Source organism: Carlito syrichta, unplaced genomic scaffold (assembly GCF_000164805.1).
Source record: "Carlito syrichta isolate Samal-C Ts95f unplaced genomic scaffold, Tarsius_syrichta-2.0.1 Scaffold308892, whole genome shotgun sequence".
In the NCBI taxonomy this organism is placed as follows: Eukaryota; Metazoa; Chordata; class Mammalia; order Primates; family Tarsiidae; genus Carlito; species Carlito syrichta.
Genome location: NW_007252988.1, coordinates 50,047 through 66,364, shown reverse-complemented (window position 1 = coordinate 66,364; position 16,318 = coordinate 50,047). Strand labels below are relative to the sequence as shown.

Genomic DNA, 16,318 nt, shown 5'->3' with positions numbered 1-16,318 from the left:
TCATGACTAACTGGGTCTACACATTCCTATCCAGGTATATTTATAATCATTCTTACATTGAAAAGGAGACTGTGATCATAATGTCTGTGGTTGAGTTGAAGAGTATGTGTGAGATGCTATCTCTGCTTTGGAAAGAGTATGTGTGAGATGCTATCTCTGCTTTGAAAAGAGTACTGCATTAGAAACAAGACAAACTGGCTTCTACCATTTTCTTTCTTGCCTCTGGCCAAATCATTTTATTGTTCTGAGTTGACCATTTCTTATCTGGAAGAAATAAGGTTTGATTAGAAAAGGCCCACCAATATTTATGACTCATACACTTTCAATTTTTTAAAGTTATATATACCTGCTTATTTATCTCTGAAATTAAAGTAGATGTCATCTGTCAGGATGCTGTGGTATTTTATTTGGAGACGTTTGACAAGGTGAAGATTGTCTGAAGTGGTATTTTTAGTTGTTTTAATACAAAACTATAGACATTTATATAAGTTAGAACTTTAAATTATTATTGAATATTTTAGCTCTTTGTTTAGTCTTTTATTATGAGGTTTTTTACGCATGCTAAAGAATACATCTGTTTACATAATTTATGAAGTGAAGTATCAAAATAAACAACAGAAAATTTACCATGCAACTTGAGAAATAGTTTTGAAGCCTCCTGACTTATACATTATACCTGTATTGAAACCAACTAACAAAAGTAAAGTATGTGTTCCATTTTGATGTGTGTTAGCTCTTCACAAGAAAAACCTGTATTGTAGAGGAGTAAGTTCAAGCTTTGAGATATTTATTCTGGTCCAATAAATTACAGAGATACATACAATATAAAAGAGGAAAGCAAAATCATAAATAGAATATAAATACCTAAATGACCAACACTGGAAAAAAAAAAGTGGCGAGTCAGTCTAATGCTGTGTGAGTTCTGGTCTTGGACTTAGAAGCAAAAATTGAAGTTTAGGAAATTAACTACAGCAGTGTAGTAGGGACAAAAGTGCTTCAGGCTAAATGACCCAGGCAAACCTTCATGCCTGAATCCGAAACAAGCAATGAGGCCCTTCAGCTAGTTCTTTTTTAAATTGCATTAAAATGCTGGCTATCAATTTCTGTGGTTATACCTTTTAACTGCTGCTCAAGGGAGAGAGATTGACACAGATGCTGGCTCAGTGAACACTAAATCCCTCAAATGCGAGCTGTAATATCCAGAATATCACTGCACATGCCATGAAAACATAGCACTAAGAGAACTAGTTATGGCCTGAGACCTGGAGTCAGATAGAAACTATTTCAAAACCACTAGAGATGAGCACTGAACCCAGGATGAAAGGAGAGAGGAAGACAGAGCAGAAGAGAAAAAAACAAATTAAAAATAAAAACAAAGCTCGTCTACTTAAATGTACAAACTAAAATGTCAAAGCACACTATCTTCTAGAATTTATTATTGCTAATGAGAAATTTTCTGTCAACAAATTGTCATTATTTTTTAAGGTAATCTCTGCTTCCTCTCTGATTACTTGTTAAGACTTTCTCCCATTCTTGCTGTGCGTCTGCTGAATTTTTATTTTGTGCTTGGTACCAAGAGTATATTCTCTTTTTAAAAATTATTTTATTTTATTTTTAAGATGTGGGGTACAATTCAGGATTAGGTATACAAGTGGTCATCATACAAGTAAAGTTTGGACCTCCCTTTGGTCCCCACATTGCCTGATTTGAGATCAGGTACCCTAATTGGTGTGTTCCCCTCACCCCCACCCCGGCAGTATCCCACTGCTGCCAATTCCTTATAGTATTATCATAAGAGTATACTCTCAACTAACAACTTATTTCAATTCTGGACTTTCTCACTCCTTATAATTTTTTTTCTGTGTATATACAAATAAGCTTGATTTACCTATTAAAGGACAGAGATTACAAAATTGGTTGATTTTTTTAAATCCACATTCTGATAAGACACATGCTTAAAATAAAATTACACTGAAATATTGAAACTAAAAATACATGTATACACACACAAAAGAAAAGTGTAGTGTCAATATTAATATAAAGTAGTATATAATGCAGCCAACACTAATTGTGACTTCTTAAAATAAACTGATCCTAATTATAAAAAGGACAGATGAGCAAAATAATATACAAATTATGAGCTTCTATTACCTAAAAATATAGCTTTGCTCCTATATTTGGTTCTATACCAGCTTTGATCCTATACCAGGAGGTTTTAACCTAATTTCATAAGAAATAATAGACCTCACAGGCAGAAGCAGCATAAAAATTTGAACAACAGAATCTGTAATCTAATAGATCTGAATAAAATCCTACACAAAACAAATATGGAATACCCATCCTTTACTTGAGCATATGGAAAATCTACAGCAACTTGTTATCTAGTCATCTCAAGAAAAAAGGCTCACCACATTTCAACATACTGGTAATATACATACCTTACAACATATACTTAACACACAAAGCAAAAATGTAAAAATAGTAAAGAAACACAAATTTGTTAGATATTTAGAACCCTAAATAAACCTTAGAGTTAAAAAAATTACAATAACAATGAAAACTCTTTAGAAATGAAGAAGAATTGAACTATTATTTATTTAACATTGTGGCATATGGCTAAAACAGTATTTAGAAGTAAATTTAAATTCAAATGCAATACTTTTTAAAAACAAGCAAAATATTGCAATACTGTAAGAAAAGGAGCCGGGCTCAGTGGCTCAGTCTGTAATCCTGCGACTTGGGAGGCTGAGGTGAGTGAATTGCCTGAGCCCACGGGTTTGAGACCCGCCTGGGCAACTTGGCGAGACCTCATCTCTACAATAAATAAAAAAATTAGCCGAGTGTGATAGCGCGCGCCTATAGTTCCAGCCACGTGGAAGGCTGAGGCGGAAGGATCGCTGGAGCCCAGCGGGTCGAGGCTGCAGTGGCCGGGAGCAATAGATGATCATGAAGCAATAGAAGCAGACTGTAAGTGTCATGTTAATGCCAATGGGTAGGAAATGAAACTCCTGTCAAGTTCAATGTTGGGACTAATATAGGTTAGGCAAATGCCATGACAAATTCTACTTAAAGATCCAAAAAGGCTGGGCGCAGTGGCTCAAGCCTGTAATCCCAGCAGTTTTGGAGGCGTAGGTGAGAGGATTGCCTGAGCTCAGGGGATCGAGACCAGTCTGAGCAATATAGTGAGACCTCATCTATACAATAAATCAAAAAATTAGCTGGGTGTGGCAGCACGTGCCTGTGGTTTCAGTTACCTGGAAGGCTGAGGCAGAAGGATCAACTGAGCCAATGGGTTGAGACTATGGTGGCCATGAGCATACCACTGCACTCCAGCCTGGGCGACAGAGTGAGACTCTGACTCAAAAAAAAAAAAAAAAAAAATCCTAATAGGTGTGAAAACAGGGAAAGAGAAGGGGAAGCAAGAAAGACTGGGAAAAAATAAAACAGCTCGATATGAGGCAAGAATCATGAGTGGGAAATACTATACAGAATAAAGCCAGACTAGGGGACAAAAACACATCTTCAGAGAATTGCAGTAAGGAGTGTTGAGCAGTTACTTAAGGAGACTCAAGAACAACAAAACCATGTTGATGAAAAGTCTTCAAAAACAAATTGGAGAGCCAAGTGTAGTAGCATGCATTTACAGTCCCCGCTATTCTAGGAGGCTGAGGTGGGAAGATGTTTTGAGCCCAGGAGTTTGAATCCAGCCTGGCCAGCACAGCAAGACCCAGTCTCTCTTAAAAAAAAGAAAAAAGAGGCTCTACTAGAAAACCTGGTGTTCTGACATCAATTCTTTGCATTAAATTTTTCATCCATATTCTCAGAGGAATGGATGAAAGTAAAAATGACAAAAAGTTCAACAGGGAAGGAGCCAAAAGGTAAACAGACTAAAATGAGAGTAGAACTGGACAATCCCACTTATGAATATTGATTCAAATATATATATATAATAAATATATTGAGTTGGAGTCGATGAGGTCTTGCCAAGTTGTCCAGGCTGATCTCAAACCTATGGGCTCAGGCAGAATAAATATAGCAAGCTGCTATTTATATAAATTTGATAGAAAAGTTATGAATATATGCGTATGCAATAAAAAATTAAAATATGCATGAGAATAGTAAATCTATATTCTGGGTGGTGATTACCTCTAGGGAGGGGGGAAGAGAACTGTTATTAAGGAAGGGTATGAGAAGAATTTGTCTCCCTCTGTAGGTTGATCGCTGACAACCATAGCAATAATTATTTCAGGTAAGAATTCTCAGTAGTGAAAGCTTATTTAGAAATATGGTATTCACATAGTCTCAAAGTATCTTCCCAAAAGATATTTATTAATTACAAGGGAAAATAGTTAATTTTGCAATAGAGAAACCTGGAAGTCACTATCTTAACCAAGTGATCAAAGTTAACATAAGCAGGAATATGACAAAGATATCATGTGCCTCCTGATAAGATGCACTGAGAAGGATGCAATATTTCTGCAGTGTTCCTGCCAAAAAGCCATATAATCTGAATCTAATCATGAAAAAAATCATCAGACCCTTCAAATAACTGGCCAGTACTTTTCAAAGATATAAAAGAAAAAAAAGAAGATAATTTATTATTAATAAATGCATTATATGATCCTGGATTGGATCCTAGACAAGAAAATTTTTTTCTTTTGCTATGAGAAGGCATTATTATGACAACTGGCAAGATTTTACTAAGAGCTATTGATTAGATGATAGATTAGATATGAGAACTATATCAATTTAATGATTTTTATCATATTTTGGTAATGAGAATGTTCTTGGTTTTAAGAAATACACACTGAAGTATTTAGAAGTAAAGGAGCATTGTGTCTGCAACTTATTCTGAAACTGTTGAGAAAGAGAGAGAGAATGAATATGAAACCAAAATGTTAATTAATATTTGGAGTAATATGAGTGAAGAGCATATGGGAATTTTTGTATAATTTTTGTGCAAAGTCTGAAATTATTCAAAATTGAAAGTTTAAAAACTGATCTCAGGCCGGGTGCAGTATTTCACCCCTGTAATCCCAGCACTTTGGGAGGCGGAGGTGAGAGGATTGCCTGAGCTCAAGGGTTCGAGACCAGCTTGAGTAACATGGCAAGACCTTGTCTCTACAATAAATCAAAAATTAGCCAGGCATGGTAGCATGCGTCTGTAGTTCCAGCTACTTGGAAGGCTGAGGCAGAAGGATGACCTGAGTCCAGCAGGTTGAGGCTGTGGTGGCTGTGAGCAGCGTGCCACTGCACTACAGTCTGGGTGACAGAGTGAGACTCCAATTAAAAAAAAAACAAAACTGAACTCATTTAAATCTGGCAACATGTTAAAATCTGATAAAGTCAAATGGCATATACACAGAATTTGGTTATATTGTTTTCTGTACTTGCCTGTATATTTGAAGTATTTCAAACTTTATTTTTAAAATAAACGTTTTGTACATAAGTACATAAAAATGAAACAAGAGTAAGAAGACATTCACTGTATTGTATTTGCACTCTTAGTCAGCACTGAATATCAGAAAAAGGACTTGGAAATCTCAAACAACTTTGCATGACTAATTGATAATGTGGTCAAACGAACAAACAGCAACAACAACAAAAAAGCCACCCTGCTCTAGCTTTATCCAATAGATCCCATCGGCACTTTCTGCAATGTTCCATGCTGCCTCTCACTTTCAAGCATTTATTCTGTGGTTCTAGAACACTACACCATTCTCTTTTTTGATCCAATCCTACCCTTTAAGATTTCGCTTCAATAATGTCTTTGAGAACTCTTTCCTGACCCTCAAATCTAGAACTGGATGTCCTCCCTATGTATTCCTCAATCGCCCAGTATTTCCCACCTGATATCATAGCACTTATCATACTTTCTAATACTCTTTACTTTCCTATGTCCACTTCCATGTTCATCAGGCTCACCACTTCTATCTCCAGCCTCAACCAAGCAAGGTGGGTCCCATCAAGTAAATGTCTAATGATTCAATAACTTTGAAGATAATTAAAATTAAATTTTAACTTTTAAAGATTTTAAAGTAAAATGCTAAGCCGTCAATCATAAAAATTCAAAATATATAACCTCAGAAGAAAATGCAGCTAATGTTTTTCATTGATCTTATTGTCTTTGAGTATACAGTAAGAGGTGGAAGATGTTTGGAACAAGGGCAGTAGCAGCATTAATTAATGCCTCGAGCAGTCAATAATACTTTCTTAGCAACTACTATCAAAGGCACATACATTTACACCAGTCTTATTAATTCTTAGAAGAAAGATTCCTGCCTTGAAAGATCTACCTCAAAGGTTTCTTAGAGCTATAAGATTCTTTAAAGCAACTCGAAAGCCAACAAAGGCAAACATTCACAACTTGGGTTTGCCTGAATAGGTGCAGAAATTAGTTAGGCCTCTGAGCGTCGCTGTTGACCACCTAAGGAGTGAAAGGCTGCGAGACATCCAATCCAACGACACGGTTCCCATGACACAAAGGGCTGGGCATTTGGCCCGCAAGCTTCGGGAGGCAAAGAAAGTCAGTCTGGCAGCCCGCTAGTTCTCGCCACAGGGTCCTGGGTCCCGAGAGTGCTGATCATTTCAAACCCTGAACATTAAAGATTGGAATCGTGCATTGGATGCTGGAAACTGACTTGGAGAAAACTGCGACAGAAGGGAAATGGCGGTTCTGCAAAGGTTGCCCCAGAACAGAACGCTGGTCCTGCTGTGCCTTCTTTTGTCGGCCCTGTGGGAGGCCGGGGCCGGACAGATTCGCTACTCTGTGCCAGAAGAGATCGACAAAGGCTCCTTCGTGGGCAACATCGCCAAGGACCTGGGGCTGGAGCCCCGGGAGCTGGCAGAGCGCGGAGTCCGCATCGTCTCCAGAGGTAGGATACAGCTATTTGCTCTGAACCCGCGAGGAGGCAGCTTGGTCACCGCGAGCAGGATAGACCGGGAGGAGCTCTGCGCTCAGAGCGCGCGGTGTCTTTTGCATTTTAATATACTCCTGGAAGATAAATTGACTATTTATTCAGTAGAGGTGGAAATAACAGATATTAACGATAATGCCCCTCGCTTTGGAGTAGAGGAACTGGAGCTAAAAGTCAGTGAAACGACTACTCCAGGATTCCGGATTCCTCTTAAGAGTGCGCATGATGCGGATGTAGGCGAGAACACCCTTCAGAAGTATGAACTCAACGCAAATGACCACTTCTCCCTGGATGTGCGAAGCGGAGTGGATGGGAACAAGTACCCAGAGCTGGTGCTGGAGCGCGCCCTGGACCGCGAGGAAGAGGCTGTGCACCACCTAGTTCTCGTGGCTTCCGACGGGGGTGATCCTGTCCTGTCTGGCACCTCCCGCATTCGCGTGAAGGTCCTGGATGTGAACGACAACGCGCCTGTTTTTACACAACCCGAGTACCGTGTAAGTGTTCCAGAGAATATGCCCGTAGGCACCCGGATACTCACGGTGACCGCTACTGACGCAGATGAGGGACACAACGCTCAAGTGACATATTTTCGAGAGAAAACTCCTGGAGAAACCTCAGAAGTATTTGAGCTTAAGTCGACAACTGGAGATATAACAATCATAAAAAATCTAGACTATGAGGATGCTAAATTCCATGAAATCGATGTTGAAGCACAGGATGGTCCAGGCCTTCTGACCAGAACAAAGGTTATCGTCACAGTTCTGGATGTGAATGACAACGCCCCAGAATTTGACTTGACATCTGCCACTAGCTCAGTTCCTGAAGACTCTCCTCCAGGAACCATAATTGCTCTTTTCAATGTACACGATAGAGACTCTGGGGAGAATGCATTTATCACATGTTCACTCCCAGAAAATCTTCCTTTCAAGTTAGAAAAGTCAGTGGACAATTACCGCCGATTGGTTACAACCAGGTCCCTTGACAGGGAACAGTTTTCCTTTTACAACATCACTCTAACCGCAGAAGATGGAGGAAACCCCTCCCTGTCCACGGATGCCCATGTTCTGCTGCAGGTGGCGGACATCAACGACAACCCACCCTCTTTCCCCCACACAGCCTACTCTGCCTACTTTCCTGAAAACAACCCCAGAGGTGCCCCCATCTTTTCACTGACGGCCCATGACCCCGACAGCGACGACAATGCTCATGTGACTTACTCTCTCATAGAAGACACCGTTCAAGGGGTGCCCCTATCTTCATACATCTCCATCAACTCTGACACTGGGGTCCTCTACGCACTACGCTCCTTTGATTATGAGCAATTCCAAGACTTGCAACTGTGGGTAACAGCACAGGACAGCGGGAGTCCCCCACTCAGTAGCAATGTATCATTAAGCCTGTTCGTGCTGGATCAGAATGACAATGCACCTGAGATCCTGTACCCCACCCTGCCCACTGATGGTTCCACAGGCATGGAGCTGGCGCCCCGCTCTGCAGAGCCTGGCTACCTGGTGACCAAGGTGGTGGCAGTGGACAGAGACTCAGGCCAGAATGCCTGGCTATCCTACCGCCTGCTCAAGGCCAGCGAACCCAGGCTCTTCACAGTGGGGCTGCACACAGGCGAGGTACGCACGGCACAGACCCTGCTGGACAGAGATGCACTCAAGCAGAGCCTTGTGGTGGCCGTGCAGGACCATGGCCAGCCCCCTCTCTCGGCCACCGTCACACTCACTGTGGCCATGGCTGACAGTATCCCTGAGGTCCTGGCCGACCTGAGCAGCACCAGATCCCTAGCTAACCCTGATGATTCGGACCTCACGCTCTACTTGGTGGTGGCAGTGGCTACTATCTCCTGTGTCTTCCTTGCCTTTGTCATCATGCTGCTGACCCTCAGACTTCGGCGCTGGCACAAGTCACGCCTGCTCCAGGCTTCTCGAGGTGAGTTGGCACACGTGCCCACCTCACACTTTGTGGGAGTGAGTGGGGTGCAGGCCTTCCTGCAGACCTATTCCCATGAGGTGTCCCTCACTTCGGACTCGAGAAAGAGTCACCTGATATTTCCCCAGCCCAACTACGCAGATACACTCATCAGCCAGGAAAGCTGTGAGAAAAAGGATTTTCTATCAGCACCTCAATCTCTACTCGAAGGCGAAAGAGAAGAAACATTTTCTCAGGTAATCTGTTTTTTCACAATATACTTATTAGCTAGTTTGCTAAAATAAATAAATTTACCTATTTATTTAATTGCCTCCACTGTTTACTATCTATTTTATTCCCCATATGTTTCCTTGAGGATATAGTTAAGTTTTAGAAAATTAATCTTGAGGACTTATTTCTAGGTAGGTCTAAGTGTTCACAGACTGTAAGAGGGAGGAGGGGCTAGAATCATTGTATAATGAATATAAATTAGGAGTAGATGGGTCAAGATATACTATTTAGATTATCAAAAGATCGCTGCATCAGTAGCAAGTATCTTGCTTCTCGTACTTTCTTCATCACCCCTCGGCAAATCGTCTCATCTACCTGGTTCAACAATTTTTTCTTTCTTAAAAACATGAAGGTTGGAGTTTATGTTTACTCGATTCCCTTCCTCTTTTAAAATATAGGCTCTTGTTTTATATTTGAATCTGTATATGAATAGTGAAGCACCTTAGTTGGTTAGGTTTTTTTATTTTTTTTCACTCAGTCTTAACAAATTACCCTCAGTTCAGCAGTGAAATTCTTTGTTTTCCTTAATTTGCATGCCCTCCTCTATTAAAAAGATGGAAGTTTAGAAATATACACTCTTCACAGTGTTTCAGGAAAGTATGTCATGGTATCTCTGCTTAGTTAAAAATCACATTAGCCTTTAAGCTTGTGTTCCTTGAAGAAGTGCTCATATGTTCTATAACCTATTGGTAGAATAATATTAATAGTAAATGGGTTTCTTTTCTCTTTTTTTTTTCATATCTGGAAACCATGTTGCGTTTTTATATTTTAAAATAATATATGTACTCAACATAACTTAGCTTAAATAAAAGAAACAAGGGATTCAGAGACCATGTTATACAATTGCCCCTAAAGATCCTCTTTATACATCTCTCTTCCCAAGGTTTCCTACTCATGGCAGCTGCTTAAAGTGTTCATTACTCACCCAACCCCAGTTCCCCCATACCAGTTTTTCTCTTTTCATGTTGAGTTTTAGTATGTTGGTTATGTATTTAGTAATAGAGAACAATAAACATGCTAATATTCTATGTAATAAAGATATTTAAAAATTTTTATTTGGGAGTAGTCATATACTACTTGGGCCTTGTATTTAATGGTATCATGTGTCTCAAAGGGTTGCAATTCTTTATTATATTTAAGGGACTCTGATAAGGGAAAATTTGTGTGAAACAATATATTTCATTGTGGGTATTACTATTTCATAGTTCTCTGTGAAGTAAAATTGGAACTTACTGAGGAATAATAGGTCATAATGTCTTTACTTGTAAGTAAATAATAAGGTATAAATGGAGGGAAGCTAAAGACAGATCTCCTCTCAGTGTGCATAGTAACCTACAAAATAAATGCCTTACACATGGATATGTAATGCGTCATGATTGGGATGATAAGTGAGATGTATTTATATTTCATACAGGGAAAGGGATTTTGGAACATAAAACAGAAGTTTATGTCTACTGGTTTCAGTTGTGCATTTTAAGAAGCATCCTTATAGTTAAATTTAGACAAAGTGAACTTCTTTCAGTGACCTGGAAGTCTGTGATTTTTCTCTCACATCTCGACATTGTCATGCTGTTCTCTCTCATATCCAGGCCTTTTCCCTGATTCACTCCTCTCATGCTTCCTGGGAAAGCCTTTACAATCCTCCAAAGGCTTGATTGAAGGCCTTCCCATGTCCCTTGGCTTCTCCCATTATGCTAGTTATCTCAATACACCATAATTCCCTGTTCACTCTTTTATCTTTATCAACTCTATGAAGACGTGGTTGTGTCTATATTGTTCACCCTAAATCCTCAAACATATTGTCTAATTCAATTGTGTTTGTTTAATGAATATTAAATAACACATCAAATACTGAAACTAAGAAATCAAGCTATCTACGACAAACTTCAAGAACTATAACCTATAAATGTGGCTGATATTTCTATGTGTTTCTGTTTTTTCTTCTTTCTTGTCTAAACTTTTTTTTTTTTTTGAGTTGTAGTCCCACTCTATCGCCCACGCTGGAGTGCAGTGGCACACTCATGGCCACCCCAGCATCAACCTGCTGGGCTCCAGCGATCCTTCCACCTCACCCTTACAAGTAGCCAGAACTACAGGCTCATGCTACTTACACCCAGCTAATTTTTTGATTTTTATTGTACAGACGAGGTCTCACCATGTTGCCCATACTGGTCTCGAACCCACAGACTTGGGCAATCCACTCACCTCAGCCTCCCAAAGTGCTAGGATTATAGGCTTGAGCCACTGCACCCAGCCTTGTATAAACTCTTAAAGAGCTGAACATACAGAGAGGGAAATACGGGCATTTTCAAATAAATATGGGCATTATCAAATAATGTTGATACCTGTAGTATCAAGGACAAGGACAAATGCTTGTTTAAGTTTAGTCGTTGAAGAGCAAGTGGTGATCATGGCTTTCAACAGGTCTGTGTTGGTCCTCAGGGTCAGTTCTTTATGTGTTTCCTAAACAGAACATTTCAAAAGAGTAACTCCACCACGTTTAAAGCAATATTGGGGGCATTGAGGTTAGTGCATGGATTCTCAAGAAAGATAACTTGAAGTTACACTGTTTAACATGCATCAATCCAATTATGCAGAATCAGCACTATTCTTATTACCTTTGACAAAAAGGATTTCAGGTGTCGGGTAACTTAAAAATAATAGTTTGAGAGGGTACAGTAAACGGTTAGGCCTCTGGGCGTCGCTGTTGACCACTCAAGAAGGAAAAAACGCAGCTGGAGACTTAGTCCACCATTTCCTTGCTCCTAAAACTCAAAGAACCAGCAGACTCGGAAGATCTGGGGCGACAAACAAGCTCACCCCATAAGTCAACCGGCTCTGTGACCTATGAATTAGGTCCAGGAAAGACTTAAGTTTCTTAAGAAAATAACACTGGAGTCTGTCGTGGGAAATTGGAACAGAATTCAGAGAAAATAATTCACCGAAAAGGAAATGACTGATTGCCTGAGGTTCCGAAGCGGCGGAGGACTGGCTCTGCTGTGCGCGCTCCTGGGGACGCTGTGCGACACGGGATCCGGGCAGATCCGATACTCGGTGCCCGAGGAACTGGACAAAGGCTCCTTCGTGGGCAACATCTCCAAGGATCTGGGGCTGGAGCCCCGGGAGCTGGCGGAGCGCGGAGTCCGCATCGTCTCCCGAGGTAGGATGCAGCTATTTGCTCTGAACCCGCGAGGCGGCAGCTTGGTCACCGCGGGCAGGATAGACCGGGAGGAGCTCTGCGCCCAGAGGGCGCGGTGTCTGGTGAGCTTTAACGTCCTGATTGAGGACAAATTGAAAATTTTTGAAGTAGAAATAGAAATTAAAGATATTAATGATAATGCTCCTGATTTCCTAACAGAGGAACTGGAAATAAAAATTAGTGAACTGACAGCTCCTGGAACCCGATTTCCACTTAAAACTGCTTTTGATCCAGATGTGGGCATGAACTCCCTGCAGAACTACAAGCTCAGCCCCAATGACTACTTCTCTCTGGCTGTGAATGGCGTCTCTGACGGGTCCAAGTACCCAGAGCTGGTGTTGGAACGGGCCCTCGACCGTGAAAAAAAGGAAATTCATGAACTTGCCTTGGTTGCCTCTGATGGTGGCAACCCTGTCCACTCTGGCAGCTTGCGCATCCACGTGATAGTTCTGGATGCAAACGACAACGCACCAGTGTTTACTCAGCCTGAGTACCGTGTAAGTGTTTGGGAGAACGCGCCCGTGAGTACCCGGCTGCTCTCAGTGAATGCCACCGACCCTGACCAGGGATTCAATGGCCAAGTGTCCTATGTTCTAGATAAAATGCCCGGGAAAATCGCTCAGGTTTTTGACCTCAACTCAGAGACTGGAGAAGTATCAATATTGAAAAGTCTAGATTACGAGGATACTATGTTCTATGAAATAAAAATTGAAGCCCAAGATGGACCAGGTCTCCTTTCGAGAGCCAAGATTCTAGTCACAGTTCTGGATGTGAATGACAACACCCCAGAAATTGCAATCACTTCTCTCACGAGCTCAGTCCCAGAAGATGCTGCCGTTGGTAGTGAAATTGCTCTCATCAACGTACATGACCGTGATTCTGGGGAGAATGGGCAGGTTACAGTTTCTGTCCTGGGAAATCTGCCATTTAGTTTAGAAAAATCAATAGGCCAATATTACCGCTTAGTGACAGCCACATTCCTGGACCGTGAACAGATGTCAGAATATAACATCAGTTTGAGAGCCACTGACGGGGGAAGTCCGCCACTGTCCACGGAAACTCACATCACCCTGCACGTGACTGACATTAATGACAATGCACCTGCCTTCTCTCACGCCTCCTACTCCACCTACATTCCTGAAAACAATCCCAGAGGAGCCTCTATCTTCTCAGTGACTGCCCAGGACCCAGACAGCGACAGCAACGCCCTAATCACTTATGCATTGACCGAGGACACCCTCCAGGGGGCGCCTCTCTCCTCCTATGTCTCCATCAACTCCAACACTGGAGTCCTATATGCACTACGCTCCTTCGACTATGAGCAGTTTAGAGACCTGCAGCTACTGGTGACGGCTAGCGACAGTGGGGATCCACCGCTCAGTTGCAACGTGTCTCTAAGCCTGTTCGTGCTGGACCAGAATGACAATGCACCCGAGATCCTGTACCCCACCCTCCCTACGGATGGCTCCACAGGTGTAGAGCTGGCACCCCGCTCCGCAGAGCCCGGCTACCTGGTGACCAAGGTGGTGGCGGTGGACAGAGACTCGGGCCAGAACGCCTGGCTGTCCTACCGCCTGCTCAAGGCCAGCGAGCCCGGGCTCTTCGCGGTGGGGCTGCACACGGGCGAGGTGCGCACGGCGCGGGCCCTGCTGGACAGAGACGCGCTCAAGCAGAGCCTCGTGGTGGCCGTCCAGGACCACGGCCAGCCCCCTCTCTCGGCCACCGTCACGCTCACCGTGGCCGTGGCCGACAGGATCCCTGAAATCCTGGCCGACTTGGGCAGCCTCAAGCCTTCAGCAGATCTGGACGATTCAGGTCTCACTCTGTATCTCGTGGTGGCGGTGGCCACGGTCTCCTGTGTCTTTCTGGCCTTTGTCATCATGCTGCTGGCCCTCAGGCTGCGCCGCTGGCACAAGTCACGCCTGCTCCACGCTTCCGGAGGCGGGTTGGTGGGCGTGCCGCCCGCCTCGCACTTTGTGGGCGTGGACGGGGTGCGGGCCTTCCTGCAGACCTATTCTCACGAGGTGTCCCTCACTGCGGACTCGCGGAAGAGTCACCTGCTCTTCCCCCAGCCCAACTATGCGGATACGCTCATCAGCCAGGAGAGCTGTGAGAAAAGCGAGCCTCTCCTGATACCTCAAGATTTACCTGAAATGAAAGGAGACTCCAAGCTGGTTCCGGTGAGTTTATTTCTTTCTTTGAATATCATAAAGAATAATTGTTCCAGTGTGGTTATTATGACACTTCAACACACATGTATTTGGGAAATAAAGCAATGAGATGGTCATTAGTCCTGTTGTCTAAATATCTGTCTCAGATTCCTTCTGGACATATGGTAGGACTGCACTTCCTGGCCTGGTCATGACTGAGTAGGCCTAGGAACTAGTTCTGACCAATAATATACTGTGAGTGGAAGTAACATGTGTCACTTCCTGGAGGAAGCTCTAATTGGCATTGTGAGAATTTCCAGATCTCTGAGTTACTATTTGAACTTATGACTATTCCTTCTGCCTGGCTCCCTGAGTAACTATGATGAGAGATATTCTCTATAGTGGACCCAACACTGATTTGTATACCTGTGATAAGTTGCCCTTTTTATTTTATTTATTTTAGTCTTTTTAGTTTTAAATCTCTGTACTTTGAAGTTTGTCACTCCAACCTACATAACCTATCCTGGTACTTACAAATAAAAAATACATGTAAGATGTTTTATGCTCCCATAAAGTTATGTTTGACTTTTTCCAAACCAGATGACACTCTTTTCATCTCAGTGACATAAACATTGAAAAAGATTGGTCAAATTGTTTTACTTATAGTGCCTATTATGTATGCCTAAAGTGTATGTTCGTGTGTGTGTGTGTGTGTGTTCACGTTGATTTCAATATTTTGCTTGAAGGTGTAAAGTTCATTTATCTAAATTGCCATAAGCATTGGAGTTGTATTTCTTGCTCTTTGAGAAGGATATTTTAAAACATTTAGAGGAATGTGTCTCAGCCTCTGCAGGACATCTCCATACCATCCACTCTCTCCAGACCATCCACTCCAACAATGGAATAAGAGTCCATTCTGCTGTCAGGTTCTGCATCTTTCTTGGGCCAGAAATTGTTGTCCAGTTCTGAAAGTTATGAAATTATTTTCACTCATGAAGTCACATAAGAGAGTCATTCAAAGTTAAACCAAAATATACTTCATTATATCTCAAAGTGACAGATCTCTCCTTATATATGTTAGGAAGTGACACATTCAAATATGTGTGACAACAGGACCAGAACACCATAATTGTAAGCAGAGAAAGGTGTAGTCTCATTCATATGAGCAAATACATCACATAATACAAAAGGCACATAGGCAGGAGTGATGACACTGCTTATAATCCCAGTGAAGTGGGAGGTTTTCTTGAGCCCAGGACTTAAAGACCAGCCTGGGCAACATAGCAAGACTCTGTCTATAAAAACATCATATATATGTATTTTATGTATTATTATTTAAATTATTAAAATATATGTTTTTTATATATGTATATAATTTTTCTATATATATAGAGAGAGAGGGAGAAACATATGTTTTTTTTTAAAAACTTAATGGTATTTTCCTTGTTAGAAAAAAAAATTAAATGGTTAATGCAAGGTGACATTTAGATGCTCAAAGAATTCCATATCTAAGAATTCCATATGAAACATAGCCTACATATGTACCATAAAATACCCTGAGAATACAAAACCAGTACAATTTTAATCCACTTGTACAGATAATGAAAGATCTCAGACACCTCATTTTCACTAAAAATGATTTTTTTCCTGCAAGATGAGCAAGAATTCATTACAAGAGAAAGGGAAGAAAAGTTCACAATAAAAGAAAAGTATAGAGGCCCAAAGCAGGGAAATCGAAAGGGTGCCTTGGGAAAACAGACAATAGGCTGTTTAGATTGGTGTATGAGTATGGGTGAGCACTGCAAAACAGTAGAATGATTGTTTAGTTGGCATCTAATTAGGCA

The 16,318-nt window shown here is 41.6% G+C and overlaps 2 protein-coding genes across 2 annotated transcripts; both read left to right on the top strand.

Moving 5' to 3' along the window:
- Nucleotides 1–6,451: 6,451 nt before the first annotated feature.
- LOC103268761 (protocadherin gamma-A2-like) lies at nucleotides 6,452–9,205 on the top strand. The gene has a single exon (XM_008066357.2). It carries the CDS (start codon nucleotides 6,668–6,670, stop codon nucleotides 9,137–9,139), a length of 2,472 nt encoding a protein of 823 aa, XP_008064548.1. The 5' UTR covers nucleotides 6,452–6,667; the 3' UTR covers nucleotides 9,140–9,205.
- Nucleotides 9,206–11,881: 2,676 nt separating this feature from the next.
- On the top strand, nucleotides 11,882–14,603 carry LOC110596401 (protocadherin gamma-A3-like). Its single transcript, XM_021716737.1, has one exon. It carries the CDS (start codon nucleotides 12,078–12,080, stop codon nucleotides 14,601–14,603), a length of 2,526 nt encoding a protein of 841 aa, XP_021572412.1. The 5' UTR covers nucleotides 11,882–12,077.
- Nucleotides 14,604–16,318: the final 1,715 nt, after the last annotated feature.